General features: G+C 37.8%; 1 protein-coding gene across 2 annotated transcripts; it reads left to right on the top strand.

Moving 5' to 3' along the window:
• The first annotated feature begins 579 nt into the window (after nucleotides 1-579).
• On the top strand, nucleotides 580-22951 carry dcn (decorin). 2 transcript variants are annotated; one of them, XM_066723629.1, is made up of 8 exons: nucleotides 580-814; nucleotides 9851-10075; nucleotides 17472-17584; nucleotides 17723-17936; nucleotides 18761-18874; nucleotides 19399-19492; nucleotides 20365-20503; nucleotides 21307-22951. In XM_066723629.1, the coding sequence occupies exons 2-8, from the start codon at nucleotides 9880-9882 to the stop codon at nucleotides 21505-21507; spliced, it is 1071 nt and encodes a 356-aa protein (XP_066579726.1). In that variant the 5' UTR covers nucleotides 580-814; nucleotides 9851-9879; the 3' UTR covers nucleotides 21508-22951. The 2 variants fall into 2 exon arrangements, with proteins under 2 accessions (XP_066579726.1, XP_066579727.1); XM_066723630.1 differs by lacking the exon at nucleotides 580-814 and adding an exon at nucleotides 844-960.
• Nucleotides 22952-23846: the final 895 nt, after the last annotated feature.

The following is a 23846-nucleotide window of genomic DNA, read 5'->3' as shown; positions in this document are numbered from 1 at the left end:
AAATTAAAATATGAACTAAGTAGCACATAGGCCTGCAGTTGTATTAACTGCTGTTTAAAAGTCAATTAGAAAGTGTTCCTGCATTGATAAGATCTGGACTGTTTAAAGATGGTTAATTCGTCTGCATTTCATCTGGGTAAACATAATGTTAAAGCACAAATACTGTAGTTTTAGTAAATTCAGGGCAGACACATCACTATCTGAGGTGATCTTAAAAACAAATGTGTCCAAGCAAAAGGCCCTTTATTAAAACAAGATGCAGCTATTCATGTTCACAAACGTTATATAAATAAACAATGCAGAAATGAGACAGGGGGGGAAAAAAAAAAACATATTCTCTAAATGCTGTCTGGGACAAAAACAAAGTCTGTCAAGTCTGTGTTCTGAAGCATAATAGCCTGGGATCTGCACAAGAATTAATTCCCCAAACGAGGAGGGGAAGAAAAGGTTGATAAAGTGTTCTTGGCTTAGATGCAGAGAACGTATCATTACCAGATGATGTAGTGTGGGTGTCAGCCTGTGCTGTATTCATTGACGGAGACTTGCCTCTTTTCCTTTTTTCCTCCTTCTTGTGGTTCCTTCTCCTTTGGAAAAGGAGCACAGAGGGAGTTATCTACCAATTGTCATCCATTGAAAGAGGACTGACGGGACCCTCCCTTTCTTTGCCCCCACCTCCTCGTCCAGCTTCACACACCTGCTTTGCTTTGGCTGAGCACTTTTTTAGTGCAATTACGCCTCGGCCTTGAGAGCTGCACTTCTAAAACCCCCACTGGATTTGGGAAACAAAACACCCCCAAAAAACAAAAGAACACAGGTATGGTTTCTTGTAATCAAAGACATGTTAGAAAGGAGCAGCCCTCAAAAAGCACAGGGCTTTTGGGATGGTTGTAAAACTCTAACTTTTGCAGAAAGTGAAACAAGGTGGAGCTTTATTTATTTAATCCTTGCAAAGGAGAAGAGGTAGGATGAGATTTAACTTCTGGGGCTTGTTTATTGTAGTTACTTTTTTTTTTTACATGTTCTGTTGTATTCTGTGTTTCAAATTGTTTGTTTTTTCTTCAAAGAACTGAAAATAGTGTAGAAATGTGAAGTGTAATTTAAACAAACACAGAGTAAACTGTAAGGGATTTTCTTCATGATGAAAGGAGAATGGACAAGAGAAATGTATTAGGGGTGGTCTAATGGATTATTTTCTGACAACACAATTAATTGTTGATTTTTGAATTTTATATTGTGGAGTTTAATAGTTGAGCAGTGGGAATACTTGGATATTTCAAGATGTGAAATTTGCTTCAAATGTTCATCATAATTTGAAAACTAGGACTCCAGTGTTCACCTTGCATACACACGCAAAGAGCTGTGGTGTCTCCTCGGGAATGGCTCAGGTTGTCAGAAGCTCAGGCAATGCAATTGCCAGACAAGGTATCTGTCACCAGAGTTGACTAAACTAAAGGTTTCCAGACCTGGTGGAGAGCTATTTTCTGGACTTGGCTTGTGTTAATATTAGTGAGCCTTGAAAGAGCTGGTTTTTATGTCTCACCATATACATTGCACATGTATAAACAAACAGAAGCCAGAGAGATGAATAGATAAATCAACTCTTGACAAGATAGAAGTAACAAAAATGTGTGTATATATATATATATATATATATATATATATATATATATATATATATATATAGCCTTTTTGGGGGCAATATTTATTTATGATTGATCTTTTTTGCTTTGTTATAATTGTGGTTAGAACATTTGTTTTCAAAATATATAGCCTGTGTCGCACAAGTTTCCATTGTAAAATGTATTACCTCAGTGAGACTATATACTTGGCTGGCATACATTTTCTTTTTGGTAGTTTTGAATTTCAGCTTTTATTTTTTTGGTTTATTCAAATTGCTTTTCTACTTAAAAAACATGAATGTATGTATTTATTTATTTATTTTCCCAGCTGCACGTCCCTAAATTCTTATGCCCTCGGCAACCAAATATAAAGGGAGGAGCTCCTTTGAAGTAAATGAAAAATACCTGGCATTGGTGCCACATTTAATTCCTTAATAAGATAGTTTCCTTTTATTGAAGTGTGCCAGGAAGATAATTTCCTATTTGGACACAATAACAGTTTTCTGAAACGAGAGGAACATGTGAAGCAATACTGGAAATAAGCAAGCCTTGCCCCAGATGTGATCTGGCAGCTCATTAGTTACATCTGGAAGGTGACTGTTTTGTGGAAAAGAATTGCATAGCTTAGACCAACAACTGGTCAGCATATTAGCCAGAAAAAACAGGGGAAAAAAATGTTAGATGTTTGCTAAAACAACAGTAATGTATCAAACTGTGAGTGCTGTCAAATGACTTGTTTAAGGACAAAGACAACCAGATAATAAGTCTGCATAGAGGGGAGAAAGGGGGTGGGGGTGCCGAAGCTAGTCTCTTGCAGCTGTTAACTCTTAGGTGTCAAATCAATGGAATGTAAATATACACATTGCAATTAAACCCCCAGCTGTGAAATTATTCATGTTTTTGTTAATTATTTGTATTGGCTGCTGTATTATATTTTCCATAAAGCCATCACACTGCTTTAAAAACATTAGGTTACTGCCTTTATTAGGACATCTGTTAATCAAGGTTTTCAGTTTCAGCACCCAATTGTAATACTACTGGATATAATAGTAATGTAATAGTGCTCTATACTTTAGAAACTGAATGTAATAATGTAGGAGTCAACGCCCCAGTTTGAGCTGAAAGTCAAACGTTCCCTTTTAATCGCCTGTCTGTTACATTCATATGCTTTTATGGTACAGTGCATACTTCAGGTTTTAGTGCTATGTGGGTGTGATGCTGTGATACTGGAAAGTGAAGCTTTTCCCATCCCATTATGTAAAGCTAATGTTTCAGCACATTAACAGTACTTATCACATTATGCCAAATATACTTCTTGATTACTTAGCATGTGACTGTGTTCTTGTGTTCTATGCAGTACGAAGATCATTCATGAATCTCTACATCCAAACCACATATTGTTATAGATGCTACAGTGTGCCTTTAATGTTGTCACTGTCACACAAATCTCCCTACTACTTCTGGCTTGAAGCCCACTTTACAACCCTGGAAGTTAGACTCGTCAGAATCCAGGAAAAAAAATAGATGCACCCAACCACACTACCTCTCCCCCCCCCCCCTCTCTCTCTCTCTCTCTCTCTCTCTCTCTCTCTCACACACACACACACACACACACACTCTCTCTATCTCTAACAGACACACACACACTTACAGCATGTATGAAGAATTTAAATACAATATACCCAGAAGTATTGCCATTTGTGGTCTCTTTAAAATATGCAATTTATAATAAAACATCTAATTTAACACACACCTCTGAACAGACTGCAAACTCTTGACAGTCTGAGTGAATGATGTCACCACAGCAGGCTCACATGTGCAGCAAGCCCTTTTGAATTTAATTAAATGTATTTATATTTGAAAGCCTTCACATAACAACCTTTAAACATTGGTGAGTTCAGCTGATCAACTGGAGGGCCAAGTCTAAATCTTTACTGTGGTGCAATAAACTGTTTTGACTGACTGGTAATAGTCACTTAATTTATTCCATGAAATTGGAATTTGCTTTTCAGCACATTCAAGATTTTCTGTGTGGAAGGCTCAGACATTGGGTTTGATGGAATGAGTTTAATCACATCATACACTACACCTGAGAAGTATGCACAAATGTAATATTTCCAGCTGTGGCCTGTTTAGAGCTGTAATGAATTGATGAGGCTCAATGCAGTTTCAATAAACTCTAGAGTTTTCAGGACACAGATTAAACTTGGATATGGACATGTAGGCAGCAATTTAATGCCAAGCAGCTCCATTTGATGGGTAGGCCTATGGTGTTTTTCTAGGTTCTTAATATATAGTTAGTGGGATAACTCTTGCTGTGGTCCTCATAACACAGTGTATAGGGTTCAATCTGTGTCCACTCCCATATACCCACCAATTGGTTTGATAAGCTTGGTAAGTCCCATGATGTGGTGGGATTTATTGCCTCTTTAACTGTGAGCAAATAACTCTTAATATGTGCAGCACCATAAAATCATTGTGTGTTCAACAAAACAAAATCATACTGCTAATAAGGGAAAACTATGACTCAAATTCCTCTTTAAAGACTAGATGCTAATATGTGGGTGGGAAATACCACACAAAGTGGCAAAATACTTTTCTGTTATGAATTAAGAACAGTTGCTACAAATCCAAGCAGACTGTCTGCACTTGTTTTAAAAACTTTTTTGAAAACGTCATTTCTTGTAGCTTGTCGTTGAAGCCCCTCTGTAGTTGTGTAACAGAAACCTTCTGCCATGTCATGATTTTCCTGGAAATTATGTCCTAATGAAGCATCTGGTTTTGAATTGATTTTAGGGTAAAGATATATTTTCTCTGAAAAGTGTCCGTATATTAATTTCATCCTGCACATTAATGCATTGGAAAATACACCTAGCCTCTCATATTTTGCTAAAGACCCATGATGTATCATGTAAACAAACAGTAACATCTACAGTAACTGAAAACAATCAAAGTTAATGATTACTTTAAAGTTTTCAACTTGAAAACCCTGTAAAGCAGACAAACATAAAAACTTCCTGAAATGAAAAGGAAATAAATAGATAAAAACAATTAGAAAAATTGAAATTAAAAGTGAATAATGGATGCATTGTAAGTTTATCTTTCAATATGCATGACTGTGCATGAAATCAAATGACTTGCATATAGCCAAAGGGAATTTCTTTGTAATCACAGCTGTTAAAGTGAAGGTTATGTTTCCTTTTTTCTTTTTTTTTTCTTTTTTTTCTTGTTAATTTGAAAAGGTCTTTCATGGCCATCCTCTCAACAATGTTTTATTATAAATGGCTCTTGTATTGTAATTATTTGATGTAATGTGAAAACATTTACATCTATCAGATCCTGACCCATAGTTATTTGGACTGTTCTCATTGCCTTTGATTTGTCCAATTCTTACTTTGTCTATATATGCACTGAACATGTATTAAACAAATAGAAACAAAAACAAAAATCCTACATGAAAAATTTGGAATTTAGTTCACAGATAATCATTGAAACAGGTTAATACAACAACATAAATCCTGACAGTCTAGTTGAGCAATAATAATAATAACACACATTATTATTATTATTATTATTATTATTATTATTATTATTATTATTATTATTATTATTATTATTATCATCATATATCTGTGTTTGTGTGTTACATCTGTAGCCTTTTCTTTCTTTGATATTCTGTCCTTTGGACACCCTTAGATAATAAAGGGATTTCTACAGAAAGGGAAACAATAAATTTAAAAAGATCAAAAGCAGTATTACTTTGACTCTTTCCATGCTGTTAATGAACTACTCTTCCTAAGCAAAACTGAGCCTTGCACGCTGCCAGATTGTTGTCAGCCTCCTATATTAAACAGGCCTCAAGCTAGGTTCATTTGGGAGCTAAGCTGTCAGCCTCTTCCATTCTGCCCAAATGAGAAAGATCAGACCTCTGTAAAAACAAGCCTGGGGTAAAAACCTTGTAAAAAATGCTTCTGGAATTCTAGCAAAAACTCTTTCTGTGATTATTAAAGCAAAAACACAAAACTACAAAGGAACTTTTAAGGGCTCATTAGGGAACATTTTCTTTGGGATGGAGAAATTATTTAAGAGGTGTTGAGATATATACCCTCACTTGTATAGAACTTAAGAAATTGTGTGATTTTGGAGAAATAAAGGGTGCACCACTGCAATACATTTGCAAACAAAGGATCAAGTTCTTAATGCTTGCTATGATTTGAACTCTCTGTGATGAATATCATGGTATTATTTAGCTTTGATAACTAGGCTGGTGTTACCAGAGCTGTTTCATGTGCCAGTACTTTCAAGAGTGGTTATGTTATATTAATTTGGATGATTGAAAGCAGGGATCATATTACCAGACTACAAGAATGATGTTCATGTAGAAAGAGAAAGACAATGTGTCACGATTGCCTCGGGGAGCTCGGGAACAGGGGACCCAAATGCAGTGCTGGATCGCGGGATGGTTGGACAGGTGTGGGTCGGGTACCGGCAGATCAGGGCAAACAAGGGCTGGGCGAAGACGTGGTCATGGTCGTGGTCACGGGCGATGGTTGGAGGAACAAGGGCTCGGAGAGGAACAAGGGCTCGGAGAGGAACAAGGGCTCGGAGAGGAACAAGGGCTCGGAGAGGAACAAGGGCTCGGAGAGGAACAAGGGCTTGGAGTCGCAGGCAGAGCTGACGAAGTGAGTCCTGGGTGAGGGGTTTATAAGGGGGAGCAGGAACCAGGCTTGGGAGGTACAGAGCGAATGGGAACAGAGGGATGGAACAGGAGTGCACATGGGGGACCGGAATGTTAATTGACAGAGTGAAGAAAGCAGGGAGAAGGCAGGGAATTGGCGGCCCCTAGTGGGGATAGAGGGGGAGCGCTAGGGGACCATGACACAATGGTCTTTTCCCAGTGTAAATGTCACCAACATACATGTGGAAAAGTGATCCTTTTGGATTCTTGCAGCTTTCCTCTCTTTTAATTTCTATCAGTTGATTGAACATTTATTCTTGCAGACTTCAACACAAATCCTATAAGTAGCCTATCAATGTATCAGAATTCATACTGGGATATATACCTGTTGAGCAATGTAGTACCTCTACTTTTAATTAAAATATCTCAAGGAATATCTTGCATGCACAAGAATAGGGATTGTTTCCAAATGTCCTTTGGCTATTGGTAAAGTACATGAAATATATATATATATATATATATATATATATATATATATATATATATATATATATATATGTGTGTGTGTATTTGATGAATAAGTGGATAATCAATTGATAGTTATTTCGTATCCATCCTCTCTAGACTTATGTAGAATCCAGCTATTAATGGCTGAGAACAAACTGTGAGCTTTCAGGCTAGATCTAAATGTTGTTCTTTTATTTTGTATTGTACTGATATCAGTAATTTGAGCTGTGTCATCAATCAGTCAAAATCCTAGAAAATGATCAAGAAGATTCTATAAGCCAATTTCCAATTTTGTTGCCAAGCAGGTGTCATTAGAAAATCTAAAAAAAGATAGTTGGTAGATACTTTATCAAGTCTAGACATGTTGTCTGTCTTGGATATGCTTAGGAATTACATTCCAAATGACAAGATAAAACCTTGTGATAATGTGTGAGGAAAGTTGGTTGGTTCGGTTGTGCTGGATGCTTTTCAGTATTGCATTTGTGTTTCTGAAAATGTGAGATTAAAGTATGTTTTACATATAGTGCATTTTAATGTTCTATTTGAAAGAAAAAACCTTCTAGAATCTTCTTGTAATGAACTTCTGTTCTTCACTGATATATTTGTTAATACAATATTCAAGAATCACAAGTTAGACAGTCCAAGGCACACGTTTGAATGAACTCATGGAAAGGTACATTCTGGAGGTACCAACAGGGATGTGCTGGACTCTTAACAGCCATACAGGCAACAGGGATATCTAAGGAGCAGCTGGAAAGGTACATAAACTCCATTAACTTTGGATTGACAGCAATGAATAGGGAATCAAATAACATTCATCAGATCCCAAGACAAACATAATGTCTGCCAAGGTAAAAGAGCCTGGGCTGTCACTCAAACCAGACACAATATTACTTCCCTCCTGAAATGTTTTTGTTATTGTTTTTTTTTTTTTTTTTTTTTTAATTCAGTGGCAAGTTCAAGGTTTCATATTTTATTATCGTCCATCTATAGGAATAACTCTTTCAATAGCACAACAAGTAAAAGCTTTAGATACTGCATTTCAGTGAAGATACAGTGCAAGTGTGTCAGCAGAGTGGAGCAGATGTCTGGTAGAGAAAAGCTGTAGAAGATCACCACACATTCATAGAGACTAGGAATTGCTAGACCCCTCTGATTTAAAGACAAAGAAGCCCAATTATATTTCTTTAATCACTGTTTTTCTTGTATTTTTTGTTTTCCTTTGAGGTTTCCTGTACCTATTAATTCCAAAGCAACTTCAAACCTAAGAACACTCTGAAATGTCCCCATAATAACATATTTTGGTTTTGAAGAATGTGGTAGCTAAAAAGGCCTGTTGCTTTACATTAAAAGCCATATTTGTTCAATTCTAAAGCCCCCGATATGTAACCTGTGGATTGAATGTAGCACTTTTACTGACTTAATTTGGAAACTAAAGAGATGCATGTTCAAGTAACTCCTTACACCTGTGCATTATGTATATATAAACGATTAGGTTGATTTAATCTAAAATTTGATATGCCTGCTAATACCAAACTATAAACCTGTACTTAATATTGTTTTTAAGGAAGCAGCCACTGAGTACATATTTGTACCTTTTTGGTGGGTACACGGTTTTTATCTGATCCTAGGTGTAGAATTTTTTGTGAATATGAACTTTGCCTAGCAGTTTGTGTTTTGTGTGTGTGTGGGCAGTTACATACCTGATGGAAATGTATTGTCCGAAAACATCAGCATAATTCTTATGCATATATTATAAAATGTACGAATCTTTAGGAAAATATCACTAAATCTTCTCCAATATACCAATGGAAGCCAAGCATAGCATGTGAAGATCAAGTCTGTAGCTTGGTCAAGTGACAGTAAAACAGATACAATCAGGTGTGAATATTAGATTTGTCCTGTACTCTATGATTCAAAGTTAATAGTAGCAGTTTAATCATAGCCTATGTATGTGCTCACTCATTGTCAGTGCTACTAAGTCTTTATTCCACGGTCATTATCAAGAAAATCAGAGAGAGCACAACTGAAAATTAGTATTTATTCTATTTCAACAGCATGTAAAAAGGGTGGCAGCTGGCAGATCCATTATTATCATCCATAACATCCATAAAAGTATTTATTATGGTCCCAATATAAATTGGCAGTATGCAGCAGACAAGATTATTATTTTATAAATTGTTATTTTGATAGGGTGCAATGCAGAACTTGTAATTTATTGGGAAAACGTGGTTATATTTCTAAACAGTACTGTTTGATACAACAAAAGTTCACCTACAATGGATTGATCCATTCCTAAAACATATTCTGATGCACTGGGCTTTTTACATCACAAGATGCATCCTTGTGCATATTTACTGCGTGATTCTGTATGATTAAGGCAGTAATCCTACATAAAGAATACTGTACTACCATTTATTTACTTAAAAGTTGCTGTCTGGGATTGCATTATGGCTGGCCTTGTTCTGAAAGTGATACTGGGGGAAATAATTGCAGGGAAGGTCTCTTACTCATTTATGTTATATTTCAAGCATTACAGAGAGAGAAAGCAAATACAAATAACCTCCAAACACATACATAACACAAAGATGGATAGGGAAATCACACGGAAAGGGGAAAGAGTAATTACATCTGCCCTCCGCAAAACAAGCAATCCCAGTACCCCCTACATCTGCAGTTGACTGGCTCAAAACAACCAGTATAGTGATGCTGCTTCCTTAGAAACAACAAATCTGCCTTCAAATAATCTGTCTCTCTGAGAGTGAAGCTGCCACTCTTTATAACATTAAAACAATCAATCAATTTAGATTGTATAGAGCCCTTCACAGCGTAGCCACAGAGCGCTTTAGAGATTGATAAACAGACAACAAGACTGTTATCTAGGTAAAGCCAGATATTTATTCACTCAACATTTCTTCTGTATTTGTGTGTTTCAAACCTGCAATCACTGCCTTTTCAATAGTGATATAACAAACAGATTAATTCTCGATGGTATTCCAAATCCGTTGGTCAATCACAATAACTAAGTTGTTCCCTTTTCTTCTAGGTCTTATCAGCATCTGCACTGACAGGAAAATGAAGTCAGCCTATATTTTCCTACTACTGGTAACAGTTTGCTGGGCCCTGCCTTTCCAGCAGGTAGATTTATTTGATTTCATGAATGATGATGGTTCTGGGTTAAACTCAACTGATGAATCACTAATACCAGCTGAGTCAACATGTCCCTTTAAATGCCAGTGCCACCTTCGGGTTGTGCAGTGCTCTGATTTAGGTAAGCCATTTACTTTTCCCTAATGCCCTAATACACAAATTACATATCTATTCAATACACCCTCAATCATCTGCAAACGTTAGGGGATACTGACTTTATTTATGAAAAAAACATTAATTTATGAAAAGGATTAGTGAATTTAGATTTACCTTCAAATGCTAGTAATGGGGTTCTCAAAATGTAGTGTTATTTATTACCATATAATGCTGCAATAGTGTAAACATTGTGTTTATATTTACATTTTCATAGATTTAAAGGTTTCTGATGGCGGATAGACAGGGTTACCCCTTGCAGGAATGCACAAAATGTCAGGATATAAACACTGAAAAGTTACAGCCTGCTCTGTTCAAACTTTGTACTAACACATGATGATGTGTAAAGTTATGTTTTTGGGAAGCCTACATGTACTTTAACATTGTGTGCTATGAGACGTTAAGTAAGTAATGCTTATAACGATAGGTTGCGAATGCAACCCCAGTTTTCTTAAAAAGGAAGCACTGCCCAAGGGGGAGGGGTTTCTGCGCACTTCCATAGGAACCCGATCAAAACGTCACTCTATCAAAGCTGCCATTGGCCCATGTGCTCGTCACTCAGAACAGGTCCCTTCCCACTTCCTGTTCTATAAAACGTGACGTCAGCACAGGTTCGTCCTCTTTTGCTGGGAGATGGACTCCCGCGCGACCTTGCAACCCTTGGGCAGTGCTTCCTTTTTCAGATAACCAGGGTTGCATACGCAACCTATCGTAACTAGGAGCGAGGCCGTATCTACTTGCACAATATCTGGTGCAGGCAATAAGCAACCTGTGTCTGCATTATCACGGCAGTGGATCCCTGATCTCATGGGAATGGGGCCACAGACCGAATAAAAAACACAACATAATACATAGCTGGCTAGTCAACAGAGTAGCCGAGCTGAACAACAATATACAATAAATACATATCACATGACAGCAAGACCAGCATGCTGTCAGCACGCAGCACAGGAGCATCCAACTCAACTGAATAGTACAGAGTGGAAGAACTCCACTGTGCTGACAATTTATATTTCGAACAAACAAACTATATACACCATGGGCCATGGTGTGCCATCCATGCACCACCCATGGAACACAGGAGAAGTTGACACCTGCTGGTTAGACCGGCTAACGCAGGGCAACATTAGCTCTACTGTGCTGACAAAATAACTATGTACACAGCGGAACACGAGAGCCTGCTGAAGTGCTTACCACTGAGGACAGCAGCAGCGGTCTCCTGCTCTATTGCACACAGCCAGAGCAGCCACAGACCTGCTGACCAACACATATTATATATACAGAGCGGGGTACAGGCCAGACAAATGCACCACCACAGCACAATACATACGAGCTATATACAGGCCTGCCTCATAAGGCAACGTACCTGGAGGCTGCATGACAGACCCTGGGAATACATCGACAGGCTATCAGCAAGTCCAGGAGCAGCTTGCGTGGGTGCTCGACTGGAAGGCATAGTCTGGTGGAAGGGAAGAAATGGTTCAAATAGCTCCCTCAGGATGCACTAACAGGGGCAGACTGGGAGAGGAAAGGCAGGAGCCAGAGCCCATAGGCTACTGGGGCTCGACTGCAGCCAACACCAGTTTCCCAATGGAAGGGATCGGTCCCTTCATGTCCAACCTGTAGAACCAGGCAAATGTAAGCGGTGAGGCCCAAGCTGCAGCCGCACAGATGTCTGCCAAGGGGGCGCCTTGAAAAAGGGCCCACGATGTGGCAACGCCTTCGAGTCGAGTGCGCAACCAGGTGTTCAGGCACCGGCCATGGTAATGGTAATGGTGTCTACAATCCAATGCGAGAGGCGCTGCTTTGAAAGCGCCTGGCCCTGTGTCCGCGCTCCATAGAACACAAACAGTTGGTCTGAGCGCCGAATGTCCTTAGTGCGTTCCAAATAGCACCTGAGGGCCCACACAGGGCAGAGCAGGTGAAGCCGACTCTCTTGCTCTGAAGTGAAGGGAGGAGGATGAAAAGCCATCAACTCAATAGGTTGCTCGCCCACGTGTTTTGCAGAGGTGAATGCCAGTAAAAACGTAGTCTTAAGTGACACCAGCTTCAGCTCAGCTGAGTTCAGTGGCTCAAATGGGGCTTAGAAAAGTGCATCCAGCACTACATCAAGGCACCAAGCGGGCAGTGAAAGGGTTCGAGGAGGCCACAGCCGCCGAGCTCCCTTTAAAAACTGCACAGCCAGGAAATGAGACCCAGGGGGCTCACCATCAATCCGGACATGACATTGCAATATGACCCTGATGGGGCAATTAATTGGGTCTTGACTGCCGTCTTGGCACCAGGTGCTAAACATTCGCCAGTGGTAGGAATACTGCGACCTCGTAGAGGGAGCTCTCGCCGACTGATTAGTGGCTACTACCACATCTGACAGACCGCAGGCAATCAGTTGCTCCCGCTCAGGGGCCAGGCCAAAGCGTGCACTGCACATGGGACAACAAGTCCGCTCTCATTGGGAGTTGCCATTGCTCTCCGTGGAGGAGGGAGATCAGGTCCAGAAACCAGAATCTGCGAGGCCACCGAGGGGCTATCAGCAGAACTGTCGCTCGTTCTCTCCTGACCTTCTCCAGGACCACCGGGAGAAGGGGGAACGGTGGGAACGTGTAAAGGAGACAGCATGGCCATGCGTGGGCAAGCGCATCGATCCCTAGGCTTCCTGAGCGGTCTCCGACGGAGAACCATAGTGGGCAGTGTGTGGACTCTACCGTGGAAAAGAGGTCCAAGTCCGCTGCGGCCAAACCGGCTCCACAGTCTAGTTCCGAGACCGGGGGGCCTCCCCGAGAGAGGAGGTCCGCCGCCGTGTTGGACAGGCCTGGGAGGTAAACTGCTCTGATGGAGTGGAACCATGGCTGCGCCCACAGAAGCAGACAGCATGCTAGACAGTACAGACCTCCTTTCCTGTTGATATAGGCAACCACCGTTGTGTTGTCCGTCGAAACCAGCACATGTCTGTCCCACAGGACCGGCATGGAATGAAACAGTCCAAGGAGTACTGCTTGTAACTCCAGTACGTTGATATGGAGGGCCCATGCGGGCTCCGTCCACCTGCCTCGGACTCCACGTCTGTCGCAGACTGCTCCCCAACCTTGGTTGGAGGTGTCTGATATACAATGATCCCTCGACTTATGTTGTCTCATCTTACGTCGTTCTGCACTTACGTCGGCAACATCACACTGAGCAGCATGTGGGAGGGGGCCCAGAGCCTGTATCAAAATCATCTGTCTGCTCTCTAATAACGGTAATATGGCATTTATTTGTCATCTCGAAACCAATTACAACATAACTTCGGGGGATGAGTGTATTAAACAAATGACATTTTATTTTTATTATCAGTTATTACCGCCATTAAATGTACAAACATTTCTGTTTCACCTGACTACAGCATGACAAGACAGCCCACTGCCGGCTACAAGAAGATTGTTTGGGATTTTTTTTTACCCCAAATGGGCATGTTTCTGGATGGTTTCTTGTCATTGGATGTTTACATTAGGATGTAATTTACTAAAATGATCGATGTAACCAATTACACTTGAAATTTGATCGATCAGCCTAATTTAATGTTTATTCTAATTCAATGCAGTGATCCACCAGTTTGTAATCAAAGATCAGACATGCAAAACAACATCTCTCTTTCTCAATATCATTATTTCTCTTATAAGTTAGAAGGTTGCTTAAGAGAAATTATTTCAACACACGTGGCTTTATGAAATCATTTATAAAGGTGAATATAATGAAACGATAGTGAAAAAAATCCAAATACTATTGAGCGATGTAAATAAAACAAAATGTTTTTCTAAACATTTAACTGGGACCTAGCCCATGCTGTCTCAATCGCAGGTGTAACTATGATGGTTTAGCTTGACTTTCTTCCAGGGGGAATAAGGAAATAATTTAAATGCGTTATGATTAGGGCCAGTGTTTTCTTCCAATAACATTTATATATGAACACTTTAACATGTGTAATTTTGGTCAAGCATATGGAGAGGTCTGGGATTTGTATAAGACTGTATATTTTGTAAGTCGCCCTGGACAAAGGCATCTGCTAAGGAATAAATAATAATAATAATAATAATAATAATAATAATAATAATAATAATAATAATAATAATATGTGTATATTATTATTAACATATGCACTGACATAGCATATTTATAGTAAAAACGGGTTGGTAAATGTTCTCATAGAGAACTCCTGTGACTCCCACCCTATTTAAGATTGAATAACAACTGATGTGATTGGTTCACAGTGGCCCTCTCATTGCCTGTCCATCGGTAAAGCGTGTCTCCTCCCTATTTGCAGCTCCTGATATTTTAGATTAAATACAGCTAGAAGCTGTGCTGCAATATTCAGAGCTGCAACTCTTTAAAATGTATTTCTATTCAAGTTTACTTCCTGTAATATATTATTGCCATATGCAATACTTCGACAATATTTTATTACACTTGAATTCTGGCAAACAAATAAACAACATTTTACTTCTGAAGAGTATAGTGTGTCATGACATGAAACTAAAATATATCATATTCACCTCAAGAAAAACTAAAGGAAATATATGACTAGAAAGTTGAAACCTCGCAGGAAAGGCGGTTCCGCTACCTCGAGTGAGTCATGCGGCAGGGTCAGAGACAAGAGTCCCAGCAGGCATTTCTGAATTCACATCTTCTTAGACAATCTTGGCACTAAACTCCTCAGCACAGATCTGTTCTGCAGACCCTTAGATAGCTTACATTTGTCTCGGTGAGAACATGATGTTATATTTATTTATTCATATACTTGTATCCAGAAAGACAATAAACATGTCTTAAGTGTTTACACAGTCATTGAAAATGTGGAAATTACCTAATTCAAATGAAACTTAAAAAAAAGTTAGTTTACCCATTACAAAACACAATACCAATGACAACATTTTCTATTTTTGTGGGAATATTCAGTAAATGTGAAAAAACTAAATATAATCTCACAGAATAAAACAATATCACAACATCTACTGCAACAAAATAAATGAAATTATTGGAAAATGCTGAAAAAATAAATAATTCCTCTTGTGTCGCTCTGAAACAAGTTATTGCACATAGATGTAATTTCACATTAACTTTTTTAAACATAGGTCTAGTTCATGCTAAATTAATACAATGGCCATATTGGTTGGTCAGTAAAATGTCTTCAATCATTTAAAAAGACTAATTTTGCTATCCTGTTGCCAAACATGTATTAAAATTGTATATTCTTACATTCTAATTTAACATTAATATTAAGAACACACCTTCTTGAATAAAACCATTCACGTTACATAATATATTTAATCGTAACACAAGTGTGTTAGCAATGGGTTTATTGTTGCTTACATCTGCTTTTTGACACAACTGTTACCCAGGGTTACTTAGGCAGCTCTGGTTATAACGCATGAATTAGAGGAGTGGCAACAGCTGCTCGGAGGACAGAGGGATGTGTATTGCAGCAGAAGGGGTTTCCTGTCGTATATTTCCTCTGATTTCTCAGTAATAAAACATTTATTTGGACAACATCTCAGGCCCTGAGGTATAGTCACGAGGAATTGGGAAAGCAAGCTCTAAACATTCAGCTAGAACATGCTGCTGTAGTTAAACATGTGTCTTGTAACCTGCCTAAAAACAATCCCTGCAACATGTCTTTGTGTGTGCAATGGCTTTTACCTCCAACTCCAGCTCACTGCTGCAGCCCACATGTAAGAGACACGGATTAAAAACAGATGGGTGTCAGACTGTCTCCACCCACACATTTCCCCTCAGCTAACCTAATCAGTGGCATTTGCCTGACGAGCTTTGATCCCTGGGGGACGTATGGCAACAACAGCCTCTAAATAGTCCCTCCTGGTAGCTGCCAGGGGCCGCTGATACCATGTTAATACCAGGTGTATCATGATATGGAAAAAATGTATCCCTGCACATGGATTTTTCCCTTACCACACAGAATCATGGGTATACTGTATACAATCAAAGCATCCAAATGCAAAACCAGAGACATCCCATATAATTTTGTATACAATATCATGACTTGCTAGTTTAGCTTGTTGCACCACTTGACCCTTAGGATTGGTAACTTAAATTATTTCTTAACATTTACATTAATTTGTGCTTTGTTTTGTTTTATTACAATTTTTAATTACAAAATTAGTTTCCAATGTCATGCTACTGTCTGGACTTGGGTTTAGGTTGCAGGAAGTTTTGCCTCTACCTGTATCCTTGTGCTCTGCTTGCTGCTGGTCAGGCAATCAAATATCTATATGCCTTTAATATGATATAATATGCCTTTTAAAGGATGAGGCCATAGTTACAAGACTATGTAAAATAATTGTAATACATTGTTAATAAACATCATGTAATCACCCGAGTTGTCCTGACTGAAATATAATAATGGAAATCTATTGATTAGTTGTATGCTGTATGTAGCTTCAGATTTCTGCAATCTCCAGACACACTGTGTTAAATTCAATGCAGCTGACAACAGTCTTATTGTTAAATTTTACTACAGGGTGCCAAATGAAAAACAGTCAATTTTCACAGATTTAACTTAAATATGTTTTTCTAGATTTAAAAATAAAAAAATAATAAAAAATATATTTTGATTATTTAAATAAATACTTTGTGTTGTGCAAACTAAATATTTACTGTTTGATTAAATATGTAACTAAATTTGAAATCTGTGTTTTGCAAACCTAAATATTTAATGTTTTGTGTTTTTGTGCATTGACCATCAAATAGTTTGTGTTTTCGTGATGCAGTCAGTGGACCATGTGGTCACTGATCCATTCAGTGAGACTGGTTCAGAAATGCAACCAAGTAAAAACTAATAAAATTCTTGCAGGACGTTTTTTTCGCCTTTGGAACTACACTGGACCACAATCATACCAGAACTTGAATTTCCAGAACTCTAAATAGTTCAGCCCATCACTGGTCCACTGCACCAGTGAATTGGGTTTGTGCCACGGTTAATGATTGTAACCCTAGATATATATTACTATGGTTGTAACCAGAAGTTGGGGATACTCATGGAAGTGACGACAACACTCAGAACTACAATAGTTCCTGAAATTCAGGCAAAGGTTAATTTAGAATATTATATGCTTAATAAAACAAAATAAGGTTTTGTGTGGTTTAATGATGTTTACATTTTCATCAATGTCAATTAAAATAATACATTTACAGAGATCAACCGTATTTCGACATCCCCATTGTTCTGTGAAGGCTGACGTACAACAGATGGGCAGGACTCATTTGCATGTTAGATAAATATTTATATAGCTTTAGATTTAACGTATAGGTTGAAGCTAAATATGTATTTTGTGGGTCAGAGATTTAAGATTTAAGTTCTTTTTTTTTTCAAGGTCTGAAAGATGTACCTGACAAGATACCATCAGATACTTCTCTCTTAGACTTGCAGAACAACAAAATCACAGAAATTAAAGAAAATGACTTCAAGAGTCTGAGGATTCTACATGTAAGATCAAAACATTCCTTATATTACACACTTTCTTTTACTCAAGACGTTAAAACAGTTTACAATTGAAACATATTGAATATTATTTTACAAGAATCTATATAATATTCTGCCTTTTACTTTGTGTGTGGATACCAGGCATTGATTCTTGTCAACAACAAGATCACCATCATTCACCCCAAAGCGTTCCTGCCTCTGGGGAAGCTGCAGAGACTCTACCTGTCTAAGAACCTACTGAAGGAAATGCCCGTGAACATGCCCAAGAACCTGCAGGAGCTGCGCATTCACGAAAACGAAATAACCAAAATAAAGAAGTCGTCATTCGAGGGAATGGCTCAAGTCATTGTGATGGGTAAAAATGTTTACAACAATACTCTAAATACTGTCTAAGCAGAAGAGACAGCTCTTGAATCTCTTAATTTTGCTTTCTTAAATGACTAAGCTTGTAAGCATGAGTGTCCGAGAAGACCCAGCTGTGAGAGTGCATTTGTAGGATAGTGATTGGTGTTGAGGTCTTTTGAAGTTTGAGGTCATACTCTGGTTCTGGCCTAGCCCCAAACATGAGATACTTCTTTCCATCTGGAGATTGGCAGCAATAGAGTCCCAGTACAGAGTTAATGTTGTTCCAAAAAAAACATAAAAATGCCTGATCCTCAAGTGATATTCCCAACCGAATAAACAGAGTATTAGACTTACTTGGTTGGAAAAGTATGAAGTCCTGTCGAATCATTTGCTCCTATCTAACCATTTCCATTCATATCTAATATCCATTTCATATACCAAGGACACACATTTTTTTTTTTGCAAGCAAAATTGAGTGCAAAACATCAGAAATCTTTACATTCATGGGCGTAGATCTGTTCCTTTGAAGATCAAGAGGAATAGTGAGTCATTACCATGCTTATGCAAATTCAGAAGTGATTTTTCTTGCCTTTATGAGAGATCTTAAACCTGGAAAAACATATGGAGTGAAATTAATTATTCCAAACCACTAATCGGCTATTGTTTATGGACCAACTTGACCATAATTAGTTGCAGTGTCTCCCACAGTTAAATATAATGTCAGTTATTATGAATATTTATCAGAATTTGAGCATTTTAAAAATGGCAAAGAACAAAACCTACTGAGCATTAGGAGTTTACTACAATGTGTTTTATTCCCTTTCCTGTGCACAGAGCTGGGCTCAAACCCACTGAAGAGCGCAGGAGTTGACATCGGTGCTTTCCAAGACCTCAAAAAGCTGTCCTACATCCGAATTGCAGACACCAACATCACTTCTATACCTAAAGGTAAAAATAGCATATTTTTTTCTACTGAAAACCTACATCACCGTCATCATCACTCCCATTGTAGCTTTCCACATATGATGCCATGTATAGTTTTGCTAAAAACTACATAAACTACAGCTAAACAAGTACAACTAATAAGAAAACCAGCAATAACATTTATATACTTGTAAATGGTGAATAGATTATCACAATATACATAAAATGTCTAGAAGTGCACAGGTACATTGAAACCTCTAAACATGCAATTGGCTAAAACTTTCACACGACCAGGGCTTTCAATACGCTTTCCACAGCACCAGCACAAGAAGCATGACGTGCAGCATGGCACTGTGTGAGGGTTTTCATTTGACATACGTGCGTACAGCATGGTACTGAAGTGGTTAAATAGCTTGAATTGTATTATGAAAGAGTTTTAAAAAATGTACACAATGGAATTGACCCCAGATTTTATGTTTCAGTGGAGCTGAAAACTGTTGAAAAGTCCTGAGTACATCATGTATATCATAACCCTTTTTTTGTCTCAGGTCTTCCCAGTTCCCTGTCTGAGCTCCATTTGGATAGTAATAAAATTTCCAAAGTAGATGCTGACAGTCTGAAGGGCCTCAAAAATCTGGCAAAGTAATTATCATATTATCATATCTTAATCCTATTTATTGTAATGTTTTTTTTTAACCTTTAGAATATATTCAGTATATATATTTTGTTTTTATTATTGTATTATTATTTTTTACTGTAGCACATACAGTGGCTATAGGAAATATTCACCCTCCTTGTATTTTATCAGATTTTGTTGTGTTACAAATTATGAAATTATGATGCATTACAATTAGTTTTTTCCCCCTTTGATTTACACAGCCTATGTGGGAAAAAATGTTATGATGAAAATCTTTTTAAATTAAAAATAAAGACCAGAAAAGTCTTCATTAGATAAGTATTCACCCCCTTTGCTATGGCATTCCTAAATAAGCTCAGGTGTGACCAATTTCCTTCAGAATTCACTCAATGCATTTAATGGAGTCAATCTGTGTGCAATACAAGTCTTGACTTGAATACATTTGTCAGTACTTTTCTAACCAAGATATTTCAGTTTTTTCTTCTTCATTATCTGTTGTTTCACAATGATCTTGCCTTTTCAAAGTGTTGAGTACAAAATGTGACAGTTCATGGGGGGTGAATACTTCCTATAGCTACTATATAATATTTTAATTGTTGTCACAACTTTTTCAAAAACACCCTGATTTAAAAATAATATTAATAAAGTTTAAATTGGACTTTATGTAGAAGTTAATAAGAAAATGATGAATTCTTCAGAGATGTCTAATAAGTACATCCTGGGTCTTTATTTAGTTTAATATCAATTCAATCTGAAGATAAATGTCAGGGAAAGAGTTAATTCTGCAAGTAAATGAATACATGCACTTCTGTTATCCAGTGGTTTGGCTTTCTATCACTAATTTACTCTTTCTTTATGCTGTTCTCCTTTTCATCAGACTCGGTCTGAGCTTCAATGAGATTTCCACTGTGGAGAACGGGTCCCTTGCTAACGTGCCCCATTTGAGAGAGCTGCATCTGGACAACAATGGTCTCACTAGTGTGCCCCCTGGCCTGCCAGATCACAAATACATCCAGGTAAAGACGATGAAGTTCTGTTTTTAAATGATGTGTATATGTCAGTATTTATTTAGAATCACCACTATTTTTTATTTTCTACCCTAAAACATGAAATCGGCAATTGTTATTCTATTCAGTTCATCAGTATGTCCCGCACACTAAGTGCATTTGTCAGGACATCTAATTATTTTCACGCTACGTGTCAGCGGTGTTCAGGCCCCGTATCCTGGAACAACACCAAAGGCTCATATACTCCTGGCAAGCCACAGGGGGTCACTGTTGTGCAACACTGTGAGGAAACTAGAGCTGACTTTGAGCTCACCGTATCCACCAGTGATTAGCCATTTGAGCAAGAAACTTCCTGGAAGCCCCACCACAGCTGTATTTAACAAAGCCCACATGTGCACCTATAATGTCTAGACTATTATAGCTGTGCCTACCTTCGGAGCAGATGTTTGTACCAGTTGAGCCTTCTGGCTGTCTCCTCTGGATCTGCACGGCCCAGCTCTCGTAAAATGGAAACACTCTTCTAAATAACCATTGAAGGATTTCACAAAAATATTGACAAGATGGTCAAGTTTTTTTATCTATTGCTATGGATGGAAAACAACCTTTGACTTCTTAGTAATTAAAAAGAGACATGGACAAATCATTAAAAATCTTAAGTAGTTTTCCCCCGAAAAGAAAACACTCAAGGCAAACAGTTTCTCAGAGTCCTCCATTTTAAATAAAAGTTGTTGTAGATCATTAAGGTTTTTTCCTTTTATCTACTTGGTTGCATTCTGTGTGTTGCTTATCTCACCCCACTCTCTGTTGTGCAGGTCATCTATCTCCACAACAACAAGATTGCTGCAGTGGGAACAGGGGACTTCTGCCCTCCAGGCTACAACACAAAGAAGGCCATGTACTCTGGCATCAGCCTTTTCAGCAACCCTGTGCCTTACTGGGAGGTCCAGCCCATCACCTTCCGCTGTGTCTTTGACCGTTCTGCCATCCAGCTTGGAAACTACAGGAAGAAATAAACCTGCGTATCAGTCACCATGCTGACCCTCCCCTAGGCCCAGTCCTTACATCGTGTTTTAAGAGAATCGCCATTGGTATTGTATTTTTATATTCCAAGAATACCCATTACTGGAATCTGGCATTTTGTCATACAAATTGTTGACGAACATCACAAAAAGAAGATGTAAAAAGTATCCCGCCATTTTAGGAAACAAAATGTATTACACATTTAACCCTTCATTATTCTTGTAAAGCAGAATTTAAAACAAAATAACCAGAGGTTGTCATTAATGATCCATTAGTGAACCCATACATGTTTTCAACACATTCCAGATGATAATATCCCAGAGAAAGTTTGGTCAGCTGTCCTGCTGAGCAGGCTGCTAAAGGGGTTAACCTGTGTCTAAAGGAACCCTTAGCTAAAGACGGTATAGCTATACTAGTGTTGTATGAAATGTGTTGTGCTAGTATGAATGAAATGTACCACTGAGATACAGAGTGCACCCTGTAGTGTACTACTTTTCATTCTGTAGAAAAAAATGATTTATTATGTCACATTTGAAAACATTTTATTTCCTCTGCTTGCTTTTGAGTGTTATTTCTTTTTCTTTTTTTTTTTGTCGTCCACCTATAATTTTTCTAAAGAACTTTAAGCACATTTCCAAATGGCCACTGTAAAGTCATTTAGACCAAATCCAGGATAAATGCAGTTCTGAAAGCTGTAGAATAAACAATATACACATACCCATAAATGTGTGGTCAGAAGAACTATACGCATGCTTTTTCATTGTATTTCCCAGGTGTTTACGGACTGCAGCTTTGATAATATTTTAATGTCTGGAGTGGAATGGAGACAGGTGGCTCATCACACCCACCATGCTCATATTTGAATGTTATATGTATAGATACTGTATATACAAGCTGTATAAACACCTTATTGCTTTTAAGCACTAGCACTTACAGTACATTAGTTTAATATATCAGCAAAACAAAAGTAAACCATGTGGGTTTGGGTGGTTCAGTTCAGTTGTCCTGAGCGAAATAAAGGTTATAGAACATCTACGGTGTCACAAACAAGTCTGTGATCCACAATGAGGGCATTGCTTTATTATGCATAACTTAACTTGCGTTTTTTATTTGTATTCTTCGTTAGGTATGACAACATTGGGCTTAATTAGCAACAGTGCCATCAGATACAAAGAGACTGTCCATTCTTGGGTTTCCCTGCCATTTATTCCCTGGAATCTACAAAATGAAATTGCAAAATTGAATATTGATGTAATAATGGCTAATACCTACTGGGGACTGAGCTCAGACTACCTTTCATTTTGGGTTCAAACAAAGCAGGAAGAATAGAGAACACATGCAGTCTGTTACCCAGTGCTATGTTGATGAGGTTATTAACCAAATGAAACATTGAATATTTTTAATTTTTATCAGAATAAAAGAGTAGTGTTAATCATATGCATTTTTCCTGTTATTTCTAACACGTTCTTCATCCGATTAAGTGTATTCTCTGCAGTCACCCCTGCTTCTGTTTAATAGCAGATAGAAATCTATTTAATGGAAAAAATAAATGCTGAATTAGATCAAACCTTTTAGGGAAACACTATTGGTTAAACAATAATAAACCATAATAATGTTTCATTCCAACACATGAATACAACCAAATGTTTCATAACACTGGTTAAGATGATTATTTTAATAAAAGTCTGAAAAAAGCTCTACCTGCTTTTTATCTATTTTGGTGGATTTAGAAATATATGAGAGATAAGTCTGAACATTTATAACAAATAATAATCTTAACAAATGTGTATGAATTGAACATTTGCAGCCTTTTTAACAAATATACATTTTTGGCTACAGTATTTAGTAATGATGTATGAATGCACAGAAACCATGGTGTAACAATGAGTTGCTTCCTCTGTGTATTTCCTAACAATATATTTTGTGTTTTCAGACTTTTCTGTAACATGTGCTTAGCAAGACTCACACTAAGTAAAGATAATCTCAAAGAATACATATGTCTTTACATTATATTACAACAAGAATACAAAACACAATGTCCATTAAATTCCAGTTAATTGCAAGAACACCTTTTGGAGTTAATTTCACTTTCCCTTACACAGTCCCTGAACATTTTGCTTTACATATTAATTGTGAAGAATAATATGAATTTCTTCATTTAGCCTACTTTTTTCTGGAATGGCAAATTACACTGTTGTAGCTGCCTTTGTAGAATTGTGTACCTTTTGCACAATCTAGAAATTAGTTCTGTAAATATGTTACTATTTTAGTTATTTATTTAGTTATTATTAACTTGTGTAGATAAACTGCTCAGCCATTTTTAACCCTTGAC

This window comes from Amia ocellicauda, chromosome 15 (genome assembly GCF_036373705.1).
Source record: "Amia ocellicauda isolate fAmiCal2 chromosome 15, fAmiCal2.hap1, whole genome shotgun sequence".
NCBI lineage: Eukaryota > Metazoa > Chordata > Actinopteri > Amiiformes > Amiidae > Amia > Amia ocellicauda.
The sequence above is the reverse complement of the archived record's forward strand: the minus strand, read 5'-3'. Positions and strand labels throughout refer to the sequence as shown.

Excerpts from the sequence above, each read along its gene's own strand:
- dcn (XM_066723629.1), top strand. The coding sequence starts at position 9,880 with ATGAAGTCAGCCTATATTTTCCTACTACTGGTAACAGTTTGCTGGGCC. Across the intron at positions 10,076-17,471 it reads TGTGCAGTGCTCTGATTTAG|GTCTGAAAGATGTACCTGAC; the intron begins GTAAGCCATTTA and ends TTTTTTTTCAAG. Across the intron at positions 17,937-18,760 it reads GGCTCAAGTCATTGTGATGG|AGCTGGGCTCAAACCCACTG; the intron begins GTAAAAATGTTT and ends TCCTGTGCACAG.